Here is a 21,678-nt window from a genome sequence, read left to right on the forward strand (position 1 = left end):
TTGTATAGTGTAATGGATCTTGAGCTTCTTGGTCTAGTTTCAGAGCAGTAAGCTGTTACATTTTGGCTTTAGGGACTGCAATTTGGAGGCAGATGGTATGGAAGAAGCAGACAGTAGTAAAGGAGGTTGACTGACATTAGGGAGAGAGAATGAATTGATTCTAGGATGCCATCAAGGGGTCCAGCATCTCTAGTACTGCCCAAAAGGTACTGCTGGTTCTCCTGGTGCCTGGATCTCTGGTAATGCAGAAAGATATCCCCTCCTGCCTATCAGTCCCTGTTTCCATCCATAAAAGGGTATTCTCTCTACATGAAATACCCCCAGGATTTTGCCAAAGGAGCCTTTTGAAATCTGAATACAGAAAAGAGCACTCACAAACATGGCTGGGAAACAAGAATCCCATCTGTAAAAAAGCGCTTTAGGTTTCAGCACTTAAGTTTGCCCTCAGGCCAGAACTTGTGTCTTCCGTGTCCTGATTTAATGCCATGCTCTTTTTTTCTAAGAAACCTTCTCAGGGAAAAAAAAAAAAAAAGTTTGATTGAAACATGTTTGTTGGTGGAAACACAGACTAAGATAAAATACAGAGTCAAAACACTACCAACTAGACCTTCGGGTCTCTTTAGAAATCATTCTCAAGTTCATTTTCTATGCACATATTACATCTACCTAACTCGATCAGGGCAGGTGATACAAAAATCCAAATGGTGTCCATGTGGCAACTCTCAGTGGGAATTTCATTTTTCATTTCACTTGAAAAAAACTGAGGCCCTACAGATGCAACAAAAGGTACCTAGATAAAAAGTAAAACAAAACAATTTTAATATTTGTAAGTTTGAAACAGTGAGGTTGTCTAGATTTTGAGATATGGGGTTTCTATAAAGGTAATAATCCATTTTTACTCTGTAAAAGTATAGTAAACCCAAAAATTCAAATATTTTATTTACTTCACCTAAAAAATAAGCAACCCATAAGTAAGATATACATAGGTTTCCCAGATTTATCCCTAATAAATTTTTAAAAGATTTATACAATTTCTACAGAAACGTACAGTGTATCAAAATCTGCATAAATCAAATTTATAAAATATGTAGAAATGCATAGTGATATTATCATCAACTTACAAAGCAAGAATATGGGAATTATTTTTTTCCAAGCCGGCTATAGTAGGAAAAAGTCATTACAGCAACAGCTTCTTACGACCTCATGTTCTGTGAGGTTTCAGTCTCACGTACAGATTCATATTCACATACAGCATCAGCTTTCAATGAATTGCACAAAATACCCATTTACAATGCATACCCGCACAATTTATGTGCCACCATTCTTTCTCTTATGCATAGTTGTATGATTAAATTAATCTACCCAACACACAAAAATGGAGTCAGTTTTCATACACACAAGGAACGAGTACCGGCACACACTCTTATTTTCCTTTTTTCCAGTTCTCCCTCCTTTATTTTCTATTTTTCTTAGCTCCGAAAGGATAGATGAGAAGTTTAAAGAAACTAGGAAAGATCCCAATAGATCAGTGCAGACAGCCCTATAAAGATCAAACTCTGCCACCAAATATGATACATAACCCTTGTTAACATCAATGGAAGCTGCATGCAATGCTATTCTAGATTTTGGGGAAGTATTTAGTCATATTTAATAGTGTGACATGTTATAGGCATAACTCTTTATGAAATCAGTACACTGATGTCAACATTTAACAGTCACAAAATCTGGAATAAGGAAGGGAGGATAAGTCATTTCTCCCCCACCCCTGTTCATTCAGAGTAATTATTTATGCTCCTAAGGGAGTTTGCATTAACTCCTTTCCAGAATGTTTTCAGAAACTACTTCTTCACATTCTAGTCTGTACACTATAGCACCAAGCAGTTGTATTTTGTGTTTGTAATCCCTCAGGAGAAGTTTCCAATGACAAAAATAAGAATAAAATTAGTATGAATAAATGCAGTTTCAGAATTTCCATTTATCTTTTCAAATCTAAATCTGGCATCCAAACTAGTTGACACATGTCCTTGTAGAGAATTGCGCAGCTGTGTTAAGAAGCCGGATGATTTTTCCTAATTAAAAGTTTTAGTCCACCTCTAAATGATTGCCATTTTAAATAACAATATAAATGAAGCATTGGATTCTAAGTTTTACATAATTGTGCAGCTTTATTTCTTTTTTTTTTTTTTTTTTTAATAATTTTTATGTAAGGCATGGTTTAAACAAGCAAGTTAGTGCTTATAAATTCTTAGCTGGAATCGCGAGGGTGCTTACTTCCATCAAAATGTACCACATCACTAGACACTAAGCTGCTCCTTGCACCATACAAAGCGTCCAGTCGAAGTAGAGCAGCCAAACTGGCAATAGAAAATTGTCTTCGGTAACACAATAATTACATGGGGTGGTATGGTTGGTCCCTACCCCTGGTGACAGCTCAGAAAAATCCACTGCATAATTTCCAACAAATGCTCTTCTTGTGAAAGAGAGAAATGAAAGAGGCACTAAATATGTTGAAATTCACCTTCCAAAAAAGCAGCATGACTGTGAGAGAAGGCCACCCTGGCTAATAACCTGTGGCAGTGCTTAGTAAGATGTAAAATTAAATAAAAATATACAACAGGTTGATAATCACCAAGTTCTATGAAAATCTGGTTACTCCAACCTTTTCAAGTGTGTGTAAAAAAACTGCCTTCAGACCCCTGAGTGTAATCCCAAAGAAGACGACAACGCTCTTAGCTATGTTCCTTTGAAACATAGCTAACAGCACATTAATTTACCAACATCTTAAAACAAAAAGATGTAAACATCTACAGAGTTTAAGGTAAAGCAGTTTTGTAAACATTAACTGCGGATGATAATGTTATTGTAATAATCACAGTTCCTCTACGTCCTTCATCCAAGCCAGGAGGCTTGCAGCTGTACAAAGTTAATAATTGCAGCAGTTTTCAGGCTATTTTCAGTCCTTTACAAATTAATGTGTCAGTAGGTAGGTTTTGTCTGTCTACACACTAAGGATGTTGTTCATTTCCCATTTTTGTGTTGCTTTACTGGAGTCACACTCAGAGATAAAAACTTGATGGAGGACTTCGGAGCGATCCAAGCACTTCCCTGATGGAATGTGAGTAAACCTGTGCAGATTCTGGAAAACAAAACCATCAGGAACATGTGTTTGTTTTTTTTCCTTTTAACATTTTCTTCACAACTGCAATATAGGTATTTACAAAACCAGGTTTCAGGGTCCTAGAACAGATCAGTTCTGTACTCATTTTACTATTTGTTAAACCTAGACCTTCCACAGCCTTCGTATTATTAAATGTTCGATATGAGACGCCTCCCATTTCTCTTAGGCAACAAACTACTAAGAGAATGAGCAAAACTGTGTCTAAAATGCTTCCAGCCTTTTCATCCATCCCGTAACCAAACCAAAAGATTAACCCTTGAGGACAGCTCTATGAGAACTGGCTTCACCGGGCAGATCCTCCTTCAGTTAGCCCTCACATAAAGCAACTGCACAATACCAACATTAACCACACTAGGGGAAAAAAAGCACCAACTTTGTCCTGGTTTGGCTGGTAGAAGGAAAAGAAGAAGGTATGGGGGCAAGCCCGGCCTCCGAAGCAACTGGCTGCATGATCAACTGCACACCTATTGTACCTAGCACATTCAGGTGGAGACTTGCACGCTTGGTTCCTTCCACACCCCTGTGCTGCCACGCTCGAGTCTCACGCATTTGCTAAGCGGCCTGTGGCTCCTGTCCTGCTTGCTGACCCCCTGTGCCAGAGGCAGCTCTGACTTGCTGACCAGTTGCATCTAGCGTGGAGAGCAACAGAGCAGAAGCAAACCCCAACACTGTGCTGGGCTGGGGCGCCTCACCTGCCCCGTGCACCCAGCTCCCCCCTCCATCACCCTGTCGCTCCACACGCGTGTGCATGTCCGAGCGAGTGCTCAGCTCCTGCCATGTGGCCAGGCATGGGGGTCCTCCACCTGGAGAGGCAAACAGATGTCTGAACTAAAGCAGCAGGCAGGCCACCGCCAGCCCTGTTCTGGATGTTTGCTTACAGGCACTGAAGCCCTGCTACTGCTCAATGCTGAAGCAGCACAGATCTTACGCTCACCAAACCGGCACACATGTTAATTCCAGAAACAACCAACCAGCCAAGCAGATAAAATCTCCTGGCAGCTTTCATTTACACGAGGCCACAACATTTTTCAGCAGTTCATAAGCATTTCATTCCCTACACCCTCCTCGTTAGAAGAAATGGTCATACCCTCTGTACTGCACAGCACAGCATGCCAAATTTCTAGTATTTGCTTAGTTACACACCCCTGGTGGTCCTTTCGCTCCCCCTGCTCCCCCCTTCCTTTTTTTTTTACAATTCTGGAAACTAGTCAATGTTTTGTTCTACAGCCTGGACCGTGACTACTGGGCTTCCTTATAACTTGTGGCGATAAGCAAACAACTATGCAACTTGGTACCACTGCGGAGGAAACGGATCTTCTTGCATAAAATAAATGCTTAAAGAAGAGCCAAGTAACATGCTGGGACGCACTAGAATGGCTGGAGAATTAACAAGTGCTATATATTATTTCAATATTAAAGCAGAAGTCATCAGGACTTAAATGTCAGGTTTAAAGAATTTTTGTGTCTATACGGCACAAGAAAGCTGGGTGGAAATGGCATTACGGTGCTTGATATTTCCTAGCTCTATGCAAATACCAGAAAAAAGTGGAGTGGCTTAAGGGATAACAAACAGATCTCACTGCACTCAACACTGCCTATGTCTTTCAGACAAACACAAGCCAGATAACCAGCTAATGAATTAATAAATACTCAACATGCTAGACCAACTGAAGAAAAATTGACACACAATGGTTTCTTAGACACAGAACCAAGTTATGTGTGGCTATACCCAAAGATAATGTCACCCTCAGACTATTCAGTCTCATTTTTTAACAGAAAAAGAAACAGAACCTGACTTTTTTTGAAGTAACGCTTTCAAAACTAATATTATTAGAGGACTTACAGATATAGTGACTAAATAGACTGTAGCAGCCCTTGTGTATCAGCCAACATTCCAAGTCTTTATTAAAAATTCACAGATTTTGCAATAGCATTATAATGGCGCCACACCCAGAATTCACAATACAGCATGTTATTAGAGAACAGCTCAAGAACAGGAAAAGAAATACTGAGGGTGGCAAAGACAACACAGACAGGCAGAATAATGCTGTGTTTACCTATTCCTATATAGGCTTAAAAAGATCTTCTGCCTTTAAACAAAGCAACACTTCAATTCAGACCTCTCAAAATTAGATCTAATATTGACCCTAGCTGCTAAATGCACCCCAGTGTTTAAGTAACCTCACAGCGTACATTAGACAAAGAAACTTTCTTGATAGAAAGCAGGCAAGCAGAGAGGGTGATGGCACTAAAAGCTTTGATAAACTCTTGTCACTGGTAGTGGACATAATTTTTGCTTCCTCCGAGACAAGTGCTAACCCCTAACATACCTGTGGCAGCATATGTAGCCTCATGAGATTTTCTGTAACGATTCTGCTACAGAAGACAGTGACTAGCAGCAAAAGCATCTTTCCCTGCAGGAAGTTTTCCCAGCAAGCACGTATTTACGAGAATGTGTAATTAGCAATTTACTCTACTTCGTTCAGTTAACTTTGTTGTAATCTCTATTTTCAGATATACATAAAATATTTTAAAAAAGGTGCAAAAACCATAAGATGCAACTATAATTTATTTTCTGCTATATATGTGTTGCATACCTTGAAGTACTGCCAGTCCTTGTATTCATTCTGATTACAGTGTGTAATCATAATTTTGGATCCATCCGGTCCTTTCGTTAAGCACTGATCATACTGCATGAGTTGATTCGCTTCATTGATTCGGAAAAGCTAACAGAAAAAAAGAAAAGTCATCTTTTTAACAGCTGACTCATTAAAATAATGAGTATTTCAGAAACATTGAAAATACCAATGTAACTGCATCACTCAAAACATTCTCTGGTGTTATTACACCTATCTTTCAGGAGGGTTCTTTATTTTACATGATGTAACACACTTTTACTATCATGACACTCAATTTCACGGATAACTTTCCTGTAGGATTTAGAAGGCTAAGAAACCTACCCAGCGAGAAAAAACCCAATAAAAATAAAGGGATTCCTACTCGGAAGATTTCTGAAAGTGTTTAAAAGCCTTTGTATGATTTGATGGCCAAAAATTCCACTATTTTTCTAAAGGTCTGGCACCAAGTCTTTGGCCCCAGATAGTAATTTCATGTGAAGACACTAAAACTTTGGGATTTTACCCATGGAGGAAATCAAACTAACGCATCCAGGCACAAAAAGATTACCCTAGCTTCTTCTTATGAAATAGCTGTTATTGGGTTTTTTGGGGTAACATATACAGAAGTAGGGAACATTTTCATTAAGTATCAAAATTAGAGAGACATTTCCAGGGGCTACTGAGAGCCAAACATGATTTTTAAAAGCCTAATCCTGCACGCGATTTCATGAATGCCGTGACAACAACTTGCTTGACTCAAATCTGCATCATCACAAATAAGGACCTCACATTCTGAAATGTTTTCCAACAGAAAGAGGAGATGTAAAGACAGAACAGCATATCTGTGTGATACTGTGGATAGGTTTGTGAAGTTACAGGACAAACACAGTAGTAGCCTGGATCGCAACCATCTATTAGTAATTATGTTTTGCCAATAATGTAAATGAAGCAGAGACAAATTTGTATGTGATTTCTTGTCTCCTGTGGTGGAAACTGAGTTACTGCACAAAAGTGTTTCATACTTCCATTAGAGTGAAAAAACTGTGAAAAAATTCAGCCAAAGCATGTAAGGGGGTTGTTTCCTGAAGAATTAATTACTAAGTGAAGATAAATGATGGATCCACAGCAATGCTAAGAGCTGCAGTTATTCCAATGCAGTGATATGGTTGCTTTGAAACACAGTTCTTGCTTCCTCACGTACCTGCTTCACTGAAGAAGAGATTATGAATTTGCCTTCAAGTTTGTACCACTTGTGTTTGAAAAGATCTCTTCAGGTTCCCATATTTTAGCAATGTCAGTATACTTATGGAAACCCCCTAACTCCTATCTTTTTAGCTGGCACCTAAGTGACTCTATGCACAGGCTTAACAGAAAACCAGCCTGTAACCATCCACAGCAAGCAATTCTCTTTCAGACTTGCCTCCAAGCTCCTTACCTGATTTCCCCCCATCCTATGGCATGGCCCCAGCTCGACGAAGCCACCATTGGTGTGCCCCATGCTATCAATGCAGTAAGCGGTTTCAAAGCCTCTAATCTGGAAAAGAGGTTTTGCACTCCAAGTTAGTCTCAAGGAAAAAGTAAGTGTGAAGGAGTTCAGAAAATTCCTGCTTATCTTTCAAATCACAAACAGGTATCTGACAGAGACATGTGTCCAACCTGCATATGAAATTCATATACTGGTGTTAATTGTTCTGGGAGATGGAGCTCCAAGCTGCCTACGATAATTTGAGGCTCTTATGTGAGTCAGAATACACGGATAAAGCTAGAGTTGCAAACTTCAGTTCCAAATTAATGACACCGAAATGTAGGACTTTCAAGTATTTTAATTTATTCAATCTCCTATCAAAGCATGCTCAGTCTTCAGGTCTTCATAAATAAAGCAGGAGCTCAGCTAAGCTGCTCTCATCTTGCGGATGAGAGAAACGGGATGCAGAGAAGTCAGGCATGGCAGTTACTAACTGCAGCCAGGCACAGCCCACCGACCCGGCTGCTCAGATGTATCTTCTGCAGCAGCAATTACATGGAAAAAAAAGAGGTAGAATTGGTGAGGGGTAGGCACAGGCATACAGATAAAGATGGAAAGTCCCGTCAGAAAGCATTCCTCTACTGCTGATTATCCCACTCCCTTCTCAGAAGGGCCAACAAACAGCTTTACAATGACTTTATGACACAAATAACATTCTTTCCAGACCTATTTTCTTTGCCAGAGCCACTTTCTTCTTTGTGACGGTAGAAGGAAGTCTGGAGGAGTAAGCTTAGACCTGACTTCCAGAGAGAGTGTTTAGGAGGATGAACCCCACACTTTCATTCCCGATAATTTGAAAATGCCATTAGTGGGGTGTTACAAATGGGGGGGGGGGAAATTCCTCACATGTAGGATAACTAGCAGCCAGTGAAGAAGAGTTGAAGAAAGCTTCAGAGAAGTCTCTGAACTTCCGACTTTCCGGTTGCTTCACCAGAGCCACTTACTTTTATCAGGGATGGTTTCCTGCAGGGTGGCCATTATTATTTTTTCCTCTGCAGACACTTTCACCTCAATAAGTAGTAGTATATAATGCACCTTTCCTAACCCTTCACATGGATTCAAAACGAGGTCTAAGGCTAACATAGTAACTGATGCTTTGTGCTAATTTTTAGGTAAGAAAAAGAGGTGGCATTGTTCACCTGGTCCCTCAGACAGACTATCTGTACCCCCTTCCACCATGCACATGCTCTGTATCACAAATTCCTCAGAAAAATTAGAGATGACAATTTCTTGGCTGTAGTAAACAGCATAGATCTGTACTTCCTAATGCTCTTCTGAAGTTACAAAAACGGGTCCATCATATCCTGGGAAAGAAGGTTATTAAATTTGGTTGGGACACAGAGTCTCCTCTGCTAGCAAGACGACTTCCTGATTTTGCCTCCACAACCTGCAAAAGTGAAATTAATAGAACAGATAGGGCAGAGCTGGAACCAACTGAAAAGGGCAAAAAAATAAGTGAATCTGAAAGCAGGCAGGAGACCTGCAGTAAGAGCTCTTCGTGGTGTGGTCTAAATGCCAGAACGAAACAGGCAGGGTTCAGGAAAGCGTCCTGCACTCACTTGGCAACACACTTTCTCTCTCTGTCTGCCACGTGAAAATGCCAAATTTGTAACCACATTCTTATTTAGCAAAGTCATACTCATGTACACTGATGCTGGAAATGACTGTTAAGGAATCGTATCAAATTATTACATGCAGGTAAGGGATTTACTGAGGCTGTAACTGCGTAAGTTACATCTCAGGCTAGCAAATTTAGGCAGAATGTACCCCACCTGGATTTCATGATCTATTCTCTATGCCTTCACTGAAAATGATTTTCACCTATTGATCTTTGCCAATACTGCTACACACACAGGATTTGCATTTTTTCTTTAAAAAACCCCTAAATTCCAATTATGGAAAAAAAAGAGTTTTAGATATACCTGAACACAGGGCTAGAGACAAAATCATCCTTCAAGGACCTGTGGAACTAATTAAAAAAAAAAATCACACCTCTTGAAGTAGATATAAAGTCTTTTTCCTAGGGTTTTATCTCTATAGGTCTCTGGCTAGTATCATATACCTTAGTATAGTAGTAATCAAAGTCTGTTCTCAGGCTGATGTCAACTAACAATTGCTTCCATTTGAATTCCCAATTTTTTTTAAAAAAAGCTCCTAAAATAAATACAGGTTATGTGCTGTACTTACCTCTCCCCAGTCCACATTTTTAGGTGGTAAGGGGTAATATGAAGTTATATCATATGCTATTTCTTCCATAAACCACTTAAAACTTTTGCAGTTATGATCTTCACGGAATTTTTTCAGCTCAGATATATCTCCATAGGGTAGCGCTTTTGTCTCCGGCCGACTGGCGTAAAAGTAATCTTTGTAGTCATCCCACCACACTTCTACAACTCTGACATAGTTCTGTGAAGAACAATGAAACTGCTGAGACCTCAAAGCACACACGACAGGTTGGATGCAACTACAGGTTAATTTCAGAAATTTAAGGATTTCTCCACTTAAAAATGACAGTGTGAAAGTATTATATAGCACTAATCAGTCACCTTCAGCAGATTATACAAGACACATGCATATTATTTTCAAATGACAGTTTAGTACTGAAGCCAGCAAAATAAACCGGCTTGCTTAATGAGAGTACAAAGTCTTTTCCTACATTTAGAGAATGTTTATTTGAAAATAAAAGACTTTTCAGTTACGGTACAATAAAATGCTGCAATCATTTGCTGTGTACCAGTACTGCAGTTCAGAGTTTCTATTCACCTTCTACAATTTTAACCTAAAAATATGCATTAGTCCACTAAAGGTGGAAAAATTAAGTCTTAAACAGGTCAGCTATGACACACCAAGAAGGTTTTATCTTGTTAAATAGTTTACTGCTGCTTGGAGAAGGGGAAAAAACAGTTTGCCTAGTGAACAAGCCTCTCCCTCTCATCTTTCTTCTCAGTCTTTCTGATGGCTCTTATCTCTGTATTACCTGTACATGTTCCAGATGCACATCTCACTTTGTACAATTTTTCTAGCATTAATGACCTGGTGTTAAACAGTCTAAATAGATCTGACTAAAGGCACAAATTACTGTGCGTTTTACTTAATCCACATCCAGTATAAATTGAACAATGCTATAAACCAGCACATTTACCATGGGCATAGGAGGGTACCGAAAGAGAAAGAAAGCTATACCTGCATCCTGCCTTGTACAGAGAAGAAACTTAAGAACACTCAGCAGTGTTTTGTTGTCTTCAGTAAGCAGATGAGCAGACTCATGTAAGGTGTTTAGATATGCTGTAAGCATTTTTGATCAGCTTTTCAGAAGAGTGAAATGTTTTTTATAATTTCAGACAAGGCAAACAAACATCCTGCCTGCACTGAGCAACAGAGCTATCATTTGCTATCCTGTCTTCCATTGCTCTGTCTCTACTTTCAGCTATGCCCATTTCCCCCTACCCTGCCTTGTATCAGTCCTAGCACTTGTTTGATCACAATGTTAATCAATTCAAATTACTAACAGAGGCCCTTTTTTGGTGTGTGTATGGTGTTTGTGTGTGTGCCAGGTTAGTTTGCTACCATTAAACTAGGGACATTCCCTTTTCAGAAGAACCAACTCCTTGCTTGGCTCAAGTCATACTCTGAAACCCTACCAGCAGTCATTGTCACAGGTAATGTCTAGGAAGATGGCTCTGGGATTGCCATTCACAAAGAACTTGGGTCTTTGGGAACAGGATTTACCAATGCCAAAACACTGCACAAGTGAAAACTTAAACTAGGCAATAGGAAACCTTAACAGGAGGGTTGTCTCTCTGCTGGTAGGCGCAAACCTATGTAAAAACATTTGTCTTGATTCAAATTACCTCTTCAGATATAGACAGCTGGCTCACTCGTTTCTTGAGGTGAGGTCTCTACCTTTAATATCACGGCTTGAGCAACATTTCTGAACCTGCAAGGTGCCTGAGGAATTACCAACTTTTACGATGAAGTGTAGAGCATGCCATTTTCCCAGGTGTCATTCACTGCTTCTTAATTAACAAATAGAGCCACAAAGGTCTGAGAGATGCTCGAATACGGCATTTGCTAACTCAGCCTAGGATCAACCCTATTAAGCCAAAGGGGGATTACAAACCCATCATCGTCACCTCCAGGAGCATGCTGCAGTTACTAGAGTTGTTCGCACACTGCAGCAAAGGTGTGGGGTGCTAAGAGTAAGTATTAGGAAATGTGATTTGTACCTCAAAGATGGGGAGGGGTGGAGCAAGAAGATGGGTTCCAGGAATATCAACTCTTAGTAATAGTGGGATTGGCACATAGATTTCCCTCCTGTGGGGATGACCACCTTAGCTTTAGACACTACATAGCTTTAGATACAGTGCTCTCTAAATTATTACTAATAATTTAAATAGAGTTATCTAAAATAAAAAAACACCGTCAAGGTTGCAGCAAAACAGTACCTTTAATGTAGGAGAAGACCCAACGTACACAGGGGGTGGGTTTCCTTGCCATCCCTGGAGACGATAGATGTGTCCAACACGAGAACAAGGAACAAACAACAGCTTTCCCCCACACTGCCAGATCTACAAGTTAAAGCAAAAGTATTATTAATATATATGCACAGGAATTTAAGACAAACAGATAATAAATTATGGAAGAAATGCCAACTACTTTTCTTACTATACCAAACATCTGATATATTTTAATATTTTTGCTTCAGATGTAAGCATAAACATAATAGGTCTCTGAAATGAAAGGCTTGCATAGCGTACATCTCCAACTCAGCCATGAAATTACTCAAATTACTTTTTAAAAAAAGCTTTAAAAAAAGTTTGTCATCTGTTCTGGTTTCAGCTGGGATAGAGTTCATTTTCTTTTCAGTAGCTGGTGCAGTGCCTTGTTTTGGATCTGGTGCGAGAACAACACCAATAGCACACTGATGGTTTTGGTTGCTGCTGGGTGATGTTTACACTAAGTCAAGGACTTTTCAGTTTCTCAGGCCCTGCCAGCCAAAGGGCTGGGGGGGCACAAGAAATTGGGAGGGGACACAGCCAGGGCAGCTGACCCACATGGGCCAAAGGGATAGTCCAAACCATCTGATGTCATGCTGAGAATATATAAACTGGGGAAAGAAGGAGGAAGTGGGAAATGTTTGGTGTTATGGCGTTTGTCTTCCCAAGTAACCATTAACACATGACGGAGTCCTGCTGTCCTGGGGATGGCTGAGCACCTGCCTGCCCATGGGAAGTGGTGAATGGATTCCTTGCTTTGCTTTGCTTGTGCACGCAGCTTTTGCTTTACCTATTAAACTGTCTTTATCTCAACCCACGAGTTTTCTCACTTTTACTCTTCTGATTCTCTCCCCCATCCCACTCTGCAGGGAGGGAGTGGGCAGCTGTGTGGGGTTTGATTGCTGGCTCAGATGAAACCACGACACAGTCTCATTCTATTACTATCTTAAAACAACAGTAATGAATGAATGCACAAAATCTGGAACTGACTAATTTTTATTATGACAGAATTAATAATATTTTGATTTTATTACAGCAATTCACATACCATCACTAAGATGGGTTTTGGTTAGATACTCATCACACCTAAGTTTTTCTTAATAAAGACTAGTAGGAGATAAGGATACCTTTGGCAATCCATTATTCTAAGTACAAACAGATTTTTCTTTAACTAGGTAGCTGAAAATAAAAAAATGGGTAAAACATATTGTCATTCTGAAATTCCCTCCCTTCCACACATCCTTTATTGGGATTTTTATTGGGAAAAGAAAATATTGGGATATTTATTGGGAAAAGAAAACATACGTAAATCTAAATTTAGTTGTTCAGTTTTGACAAGTTTGAAATGTAGTATCAAATCCAAATTCAAGCTAACTTTGGGGATGTTCCAAATTTGTCCAAATTCCAGATTAAAAATATGACTTAACAGTATAGGAAAGATGGGCAGAATAGTTTACATCCTTCATTGCATCATCATACTAATCTTCTTAAATTTCATCCCAACACCCACCTCCCCCCCGATAAGCAAGGCTATCTAGGAGTCAGCACACAAGACTGATACATGTTATTGAGTTCTTCTGAAGATTGGAGATTGGTTGTAATCTATATGAAAGCAATCTGGAAGTCTCTACATAATCAGCACTTCAATTACAAAACTACTGTATGTAATTCTGATCATGGTTTAGCTTTAAGCAAGATGGAGAATTAGAAGGATAAAGACTCTGTCTGTGTAACATCCTCAGTAACTACACCTTTTGCATATGGATTTACAGCTCAGCAAGTGCACTCAGAGCTTTCCTCAAAATTATCAAGAGTAGTTAGGGGAGCTCTGAATGTACTTTCAGTAAAATTCATCTACAATTTCACAGGTCGCTGCTGAGGATATTAGATGTCTCCACTTTCGTTTGTTAATTGGGACAGATTCCTGCTGCCTGCCACTTGTGTCATTATGAATACCGAAGCTACAAGAAGTTAATGATTATTGTCTTACGTTTCCTGCTAACTGAAGAGCATGCATATGCCTAGGAGTGAAAATAAAATCTGCTGTGATTATGAATTATGCAGTTAGTGTTTCAATTATGAAGACTTCTCTTGTAAAGAAGTTCTTGAAATTTTGAAAAGTATATGAGATCATTTTTCACCCACAAAAATGGTAGGGAGAAGGAAACTTGGGCAGATTACTTTTTGTTGCATCGTTATATACTTTACAGGCATCTATGTATAAGCTGAATGCTACTTGTTCTCTGTAATCACTTTCATTAGAAAAAACATTTTTCTATACTCACCACGATAGAACTCAGTTCTGCCTCATCAAATTTGCCAGCCTGGTTTCAGGTTAGATATTTAAGGGTGTGTGTGTGTGATCTCAAACCATTAACAAAATCTAGATTACTCATCATTCAAGAGCCTCAGCACCTGGCCACGTCCCGTAACACCACTACTATAACGCCCACAAGAAAACATTAAGGATACACATCTCTGACGCAACATCTCCTCACAACAAACCCTTCTGGGCAGAGGTGGTGCAAACCAGAAGTAGGTCTGTCTGAACTCCAAACAGAAGTATTTAGAGAAAAAAAAAGATCTACGAAATTGAATTATTTTTCTATTTTTGGTGTTACCTTGTAAGAAATTTCAAAATTTTCACCACCCCAAATTTGAAGCCCTGGATCATAGAGACCCAGTTCAAAGAAGAAATCGCGTTCAATGGCAAACAATCCACCGGCCATTGCAGGGGACCTGGAAGAGGAAGACAGTGTAACTCCTTTTGCCAAAAGGGTATGATAACACTCGGAGAAAGCATTAATTAAGGAAGCAATTTACTGATAACATATAATAAAGATTAGATACATGGCAATAACTGAAAAGTCATAAAGCTTTGTCATCGGCTTCCAGCAATTTTCTGAAATGAAACCTGTATAATTTCTAGTGAAGTCACAGGTTCTTATTATGTTGGTTTTTGCTTTTGTTAGGCTTTTTTGTTTGTCTTTTAATTTAATTATATAAAATTTTGGTCAGAATTATCCATTTGGCCAGCCAGTGTGCTTCTATTAAAATAAAAGGTAAGAATCAGCGTGACAAGACGTTTCTTGAAAGTTGCTCAAGTTTTTGAGATAACAGATGAGGCTGCATAGCTGACTTAGGTTTATGATCTGAGGAGCTGTCACATTGAAACACTGTCCAATAAACAAGTGCCAAGAGTTTTTCCAGCTAAACAATACCTTTCTATCTGCTCCCTCTGGCTCTTTTTCTACCGCTGCCATATGAGACACTTTTCATTATACTCATGAAATTTTTAAGAGGGCCTGGATCGAGTTGTACAAGGTCTCCATTTTGGTTTAGTTTTTTTTTTTGTGTGTGTGTCTGTTTTGTTTTTGTTTTTGTTTTTTTTTTAATGGCTTTGTAAATCCCTCCATGTATGCCAAGGTTCAATTAGCAAGTTTTAATGCATGAAAAAGATGTTGTGGTTTAGATTAGAGCATTTTTTGCAGAATGGCTCTAACAAAAATTCTTTGGTAGCTTGCTCACACTGACATAGAGAGTAGGATATGTTAAGCCATTTCCAGCACACATACCAAGCATTTTTCACCTGAGGATAACTAAATATATAAAAACCATAATGGGTACAAGCTGGAGTCCCTATAAGTTGGCAATAAAAAAAAAAAAAAAGGAAAAAATGCATTATTTCTGACTTCAGATGATCTGCAGCACTGAAAGGAGCAAAATCCAAGAGTCCACCTCACTCTGGTGAGCCAAGTAAAACACAACTGAAATATTCCTTCATGACCAAATTATTGAGAGATGGGTCACTTCTACTACTATTCAGTCTCTTCATTTCAATAGATTTTTAACTTAGTGGTGCTCCTTTTAACAGCAATGATTACATATTTTCCTTCTGCATGTAAATGTCTGGAGGAGCACTGCTTAAGAAAAAATAACCCATAGGGTTAACATATATCCCCCTCCACATAGCAGGGGCAGGGGAACAACAAAAGAGAGTTGCTGGGTCTATCAGCTGAGTTAAATATAATGGTTATCAGTTTAGCTGCTCTCCAAATCATGTGATCAGATGCAGTTACTCCTAAATGTCCCCTTCTGCTTGTCTACCTACTGTGTTTTCCTCCAACACTGCTTTTGCATCGCTGGGGTTCAAAGGGTAGGAAGCCAGCAAGCACAGCAGGGAGAAGCATGTTGCATAGCACAGCCCTGTGGCTTTCCTGCATTTTTGGTTTTCCTCAGCACCACAAAGACCTGGCAAATGTAGTGGCCTCAGATGCTGGAGTTTCAGTCTTGGTCTCCAACGTGCTGTCAAATGTGTTAAAGAATACAGTAAAATCTGCATAAGCTCAGTAGTTTATTTTATAGGATATGAAGAGGTAAGCCTAGTATTACTGAAAGAAGGATTCAGTCCTGGGGCAATGCTCATGTTACAAAAAGTTTGTTTCTGCTTTTTAAGCTGCTGAGGGTTTTTTTGTTTGTTTTCTCTCTAAACTAAGCAATCCTGACTATGGTTTCAGCAAGACTTTTACTTGCCTTGGTATTGCTGCAACAAAACACATACAGCCTGGACATAAACAGATGCAGGGAATGTCTCTTTTTAAAAGAAGCACTGTAACTCTGAAAGTATTATTAAAAGTAAAGTCATCTTTTAAACCACTCTGAGAACATGTGTTCTGTGTTTCTGGGAACAGTTTAAAGGGTTTTAAGACCTGCTTGGATGGTAAACACAGAAAACAACAGCAATGTTTGAAATAGTTTATCCCTCTCTAAGCAAATATTAAAGTTCCAATGTGGACAGCCTTGTCAGAAAATGGTAGTATTTATACTGTATACAAAGCAGATCAAAGCTTCATAACTTCCTCGCATGTGTTGCTATTTTAGCAGAGAACAATCATGGGCGAGGATAGGGAATTACCAACATCAGTTCTTACAATGTTTAAATCATACATACAAGCAATAGAAGACATTAGGTTCTGAAGATGTGAGGATTGCTTTCAAATGTAATAACACGATTAGTTAAGTGTGAAGGGGAAAGTAATAAAAACCAGCAGAACCACAGTCTCCCAGTCTTGAAAAGGCATCCAGAAACCCTAGTTTCTAAACTAGGGTTTCTAGCCAGTTTCTGTTTGCTGGGAAGAAAACATACCCCACTACAAAGCGTAAGAAAAAGGTGGGACTTCTATGAAAGTTACTGGAATTTTCCCAGAAAATAAGGTGGTGGGTTTTTCTTTCTTTCTTTCTTTTTTTTTTTTTTTTAATGTTATGCATTAAAATCCCCAAACATACTGAAACCTTATCTAGCCAAGATTCTTAAAACAGTATGCTTCTTTGTCAGATGTGAACTATTATGAAGCAAGTGGGAGAAGTATGACAAAAGGGACTTTTTTGGTGCACATGCATAATCCATGAGCTGTATGCATGCATCAATCCATGACAGCAGGCTACAGATTTTATGCATTACTGGCTATTATAAATACTCACAGCATGCTTGTTATTTCAAATCAAATGGTTAAACAAGCACTGTTGTTTCCAACGCTACTTTTAAAAAAATATCATAGCTAAACAGAGTTTTCCCTGGAAATAAAGTCATACAGTATTTTATTTTGCCAAACAAACCCCTGTCATTCTAATGTGCACCCCATTAACCACACAAGAGCAGGAATGGAGAGGCAACCCAAGGTAGCAAAGGTATTTTGAGCAAACAGCTGTGGCAAACAGGTCTGATTAAACAAAGCAGCTGGCGTGGTTAGAAATAAGATTTTCAGGCTAGAAGTACATGCAAGTTTTAGTGGATCAATATTGGCTTCAGAAAAAAAAAGAAACAGGTAAGTGATTTAGTGATTACCGATACGGTTCAGTTTTTGTCTTTCTGCTTTCCTTCTCTCGCTTGGTCAAGGGAACCCTCTTCCATAGCATACTCCAATCCCACGCTCCTCTAGCAAACCCATCTTTGTCACCACCCCCTTGCGGCACAATTTTATAAGTGTTGCCATCTATGACATCTATAAGTGGCACAGTGCATGTGGTTCTGCAGGGTGGCGGATGGTGACAGGGAAGATGCAGTTATGTGCAAGGACCCGCATGGCACACGTGCACCGACCGTAGTTCATGGGAAAAGAGGGGGGGGAGGGAAAAACGAAAGGGTTTAGACAATTATTCGTTATGATTCACAGTATGTAAACAGTTCTTTTTACCGATAAGGCTCAGTTTTATGTTTTCGTTTGGACTTTTCCTTGTGGCTTAATGGAATTCGTTTCCACAGCAAACTCCAGTCCCAGGCCCCTCTGGCAAAACCATCTTCATCCCCACCTTGTTGTGGCTCAATGGAATAATCATTCCCATCTATGTAATCTATTAGAGGTACAGTACATGTAGTTCTGAAACATTTATAGAAGGGAAAGAAAGAGCAAAATACAGTTTCAGAAGAGTAATCTCTCTAATCTGAAATTTACACCATTAAATATTAAGCTCATAGAGCAGCGTACATAAAAAGTCACTTGTAAACATATTAAGAAGTGAAGCCTCATTAGAAGAAAAAAGAGAAAGTCCTTTCTTTATGTTGTTTTAAGAGGTTCTGAAAGCAGAAATGCTTTCAGGTCTGAATTTAGGTCTGAAATGCTAATATATCAACTTGTTTATCAGTATTTTTTCCTTTATATGTACTTCTTGACATTGGTCTTCTAACAAAGCACTGCTGCAGGCAACAGAAGAACTCTTAGAAGGCTAGGGTTCTCACAGTATTACTATTTTCTGTAATTTCTATTCATATCAGATCTCAGCTATCAACATGTATGATAAGCTCTTAGCTTTTACTAGTGTAAACATGGATTTTCACTATTCTGTGCTATTCAACTGCCCTGCAAATCCAACCTCACAAGATAAAAAAACATTACTGGTGCTCTCCTGGCAGCAGTCTTCAGTAGAATTTTTCCTGTTCGGTTTGTAACATGCTCCTTATTGTGATCTATCACATACAATATTCACTAAAGAAAAAGACATTATCTTGTTATTCTCCCCAGATTTTCCAAATGAGTTTCACAGTGACCAAACCTGGAGCATTTCCATCTTTTTAAGTCAAATCCTGTGGAAAGAAACGTAAGCGTGCGCATGGAAGAAATGCGCATGCTGTGCTCTTCTTTGAGGCAGAGGCAGAAGCAGCAGCACGCTGCATCCAGGGTACCAGGGCTTGGAAGAAGGCTGCTGAGCGCTGCCCTCTGTCATTGTGTGCCTCGGCATCGGAGGTCCTCCTGTAACCTCCACTTCTGTGGGCAGTGCTGAGGAACGCCTCTAAAGCTGCCTGCTCTCACCGGCCTTTCTTAAGTAAAAGAGTAACACACACTTGATGGAAGCACACAAGCATTTCCATCTCTCTAGAATCCTGGCCCAAATAAGAGTCTTGAAGCTGAGTTACAGCCTTTAAAACACACAAAAACCAGCTCTTCAAGAAAGTTCTGGTAGTATAACAGGTTAACAAATAGTTTTTAGGACTAAGCAGTTATTGTATGGGATTGAGGAGTATAAACAAGCACATGGTTTCCTAAACACACATACTCTCTGACCACACAAGCTAAGCTCGTGGTGGCACCCAGCACAACAGCATTTCAACAGCTGGAAGCAATGAAGGCCCTGGGGACCCCCCCCCCCCCTCTGTCACCTCTCGCAGATCCCACCGCACAGCGCAGGCTTTTCCACCACGGCCTCCTAGGTGTGCGCCTGGGCTTGTGGCAGAGCCCAGGCTCAAGCTCTGGCCTTGGTTCGCTACAGACAACGCTCCAAAGCACTTCAGAGGAAACAAGTAAGACCATAGTGCAAGACCAAAGATGAGAAAGTTATAAAACTCTTGCGATCACAGGGTCTTTAAATCCCCCTTAAATCAAAACACTTACTGCTATTTTTGCTCTACCAATAATCACGTTTTTGTTTATTTTGTTTAATCAGGCCCCTTATTCAGGCAGAAGAGAACATTTTTATCAGTTCCTCAGATTACTGCAAAAGACAAGAGCTGTCTTATATTTAATTTACACTAAGCAAAATATTCAGTATGCCTATTAAAATACACTAACCGGAGTTTTATTTGCCTGACTTTTCCTTCCTCCTTACATAGCTTTTATGCTGGGAGATACAATCATCATATAGCAAATATTGATATAATTTGATATATATATATATTGATAAGGGTGTAAAACATATTTGAAAAGTGAAGATAGTTACTGTAACTCTTTCTTCCTAAGAGGCCAGACACTGGAAATAACAAAAGAACATTACCTGTCCTTAGATATAGGAGCTATAAGTGGCGCATACCAATTAATTCCCACCTCACAATGGGCATCAAGGTAAACCAAAACCTTCAAATGAAAAAAAATAATTATATTTCTGTACACAAGATAAGAATGATTTAATTAAGCGTATTTACATTGAAGTACTTTTATATTATAAGCAAAAAAAAGATTAAATGAGTAAAATTAATCTTTTCTTAAAACAAAGTAAATAATACAATACTATGCTTTAACATGTCTCTTTGAACAGAGAACCACCACCGCCTCTCCCCGTCAAAAAAGAAAAAGACAGACTTGTGTGTGAACTGGCTCCTACCTGTCCAAGTTTAGCCTTCTGGGCTCCAATGCTCCTAGCTTGGATTAAACCTTCTCTCCTCTCGTTTCGAAATACCTTTACAAGGCCATTCCACTGCTTAATATACTCATCCAGCCTCTCTTGTAAGTGTGCTATTGAGTAACAGAGAAAAACAATTATTTTGGTGAGGTTTAATAATAAACAGTTTTGTACTCTTAATATAACCCAAATCCAACTCTACTTAAAAACATCTACAGACATTAAGAGAATCTTTAATTGAACTGCTCATACCACTGCTCACAAACAGTAAACCTGAGGAGATCAAGACTTGGAACTCTCTGACTTCACGGCACAGGTTTGTCTCTGGCACATCTGAAGAAAAAGCAGCTGAATTGGTTGGCCACGCCACAGGGGACCTGGATGGACGATTCCCAGCCACTTCAGTACATCACATAGTGGCTTTCAGGTCTTTGTCTGTATTTCAACCAGGCAGAGAAGTTTTTACACTTCAGCACATCGTCTTTCCTCATCAGATAATGCCACATACACAGTTGCAGGCACTACTTTTCAAACATTTCTCTTCACTCACTTGCTGCCTCGCAAAATTTTCTGTCAGTCTATTAAATCTGGAAACCTGAGACAGAAACTCACCACACTCAAATTATTGCCCTCCTTCATCTAGACCTGTTCCCTCTTGGGGTTGGTGTGGTCTTATGCTAATCTTCTAATGAAATAAGAGTAACTGGAGGGCCGGAATTGCAGTGAACGAGCTGTGGCTCATCACAATGATGAGACAAGAAACCTTTAGCCAAAGGGAATTGGTCAGTAAAGGGATGAGTAACCGCATAAGAATCAAGACGGGCTATGCTTAAATGGTTACAGATTTGTATTTGCACATTGTTTTTTGCCAAACTAATCTGGAAACCACATTCCTACCACACAATTTGAAAAAGAATCCTAGTGTTGCATAATATTTTTGCACAGATGATTCTGTTGAGAAAAGTCACAAAGGCAGAAGGGCTGGCAGTCAGGCGCTTGTTGTTTGAGGCTATGCTGATTTAGCTACTGGTGTTCATTTAAAATCTATTTTTGTACTGAGAGGCTCAAAAGAATTGTCTACAGTTTCTGTTTCTCTCAGTTGGGAACCAAAATAAGCCACCTAAGCTACAGCTGAGGCAGTCATGCACTGGCTTGCACCCGCTCCAAGGGGCTGTGAGATGCCATGCCCGTGCTGATCTAACAGCAAGAGGGGATGTGCAGGGTGAAAGGAGAAGGATGTCTCTTTCAGCA

At 39.4% G+C, this 21,678-nt stretch overlaps 1 protein-coding gene across 2 annotated transcripts in view; it reads right to left on the reverse strand.

Annotated features, from left to right (window-relative positions):
- Window positions 1-802: 802 nt before the first annotated feature.
- Window positions 803-21,678, reverse strand: part of GALNT7 (polypeptide N-acetylgalactosaminyltransferase 7) — a 75,444-nt gene continuing 54,568 nt past the window's right edge. Inside the window, exons 4-12 of one of the 2 annotated variants that reach the window (XM_040589006.1) lie at window positions 20,410-20,540; window positions 20,083-20,162; window positions 17,663-17,845; window positions 14,439-14,556; window positions 11,767-11,889; window positions 9,509-9,727; window positions 7,232-7,330; window positions 5,776-5,904; window positions 803-3,136 (exon numbers count right to left, since the gene is read on the reverse strand). In XM_040589006.1, the coding sequence (XP_040444940.1) occupies window positions 2,999-3,136; window positions 5,776-5,904; window positions 7,232-7,330; window positions 9,509-9,727; window positions 11,767-11,889; window positions 14,439-14,556; window positions 17,663-17,845; window positions 20,083-20,162; window positions 20,410-20,540 (1,220 nt within the window). In that variant the 3' untranslated portion in view covers window positions 803-2,998. Of the gene's footprint in view, window positions 3,137-5,775; window positions 5,905-7,231; window positions 7,331-9,508; window positions 9,728-11,766; window positions 11,890-14,438; window positions 14,557-17,662; window positions 17,846-18,011; window positions 18,195-20,082; window positions 20,163-20,409; window positions 20,541-21,678 lie in introns of both variants that reach the window. The other variant, XM_040588996.1, reaches the window with a different exon arrangement.

Source organism: Falco naumanni, chromosome 1 (assembly GCF_017639655.2).
Source record: "Falco naumanni isolate bFalNau1 chromosome 1, bFalNau1.pat, whole genome shotgun sequence".
Lineage (NCBI taxonomy): Eukaryota > Metazoa > Chordata > Aves > Falconiformes > Falconidae > Falco > Falco naumanni.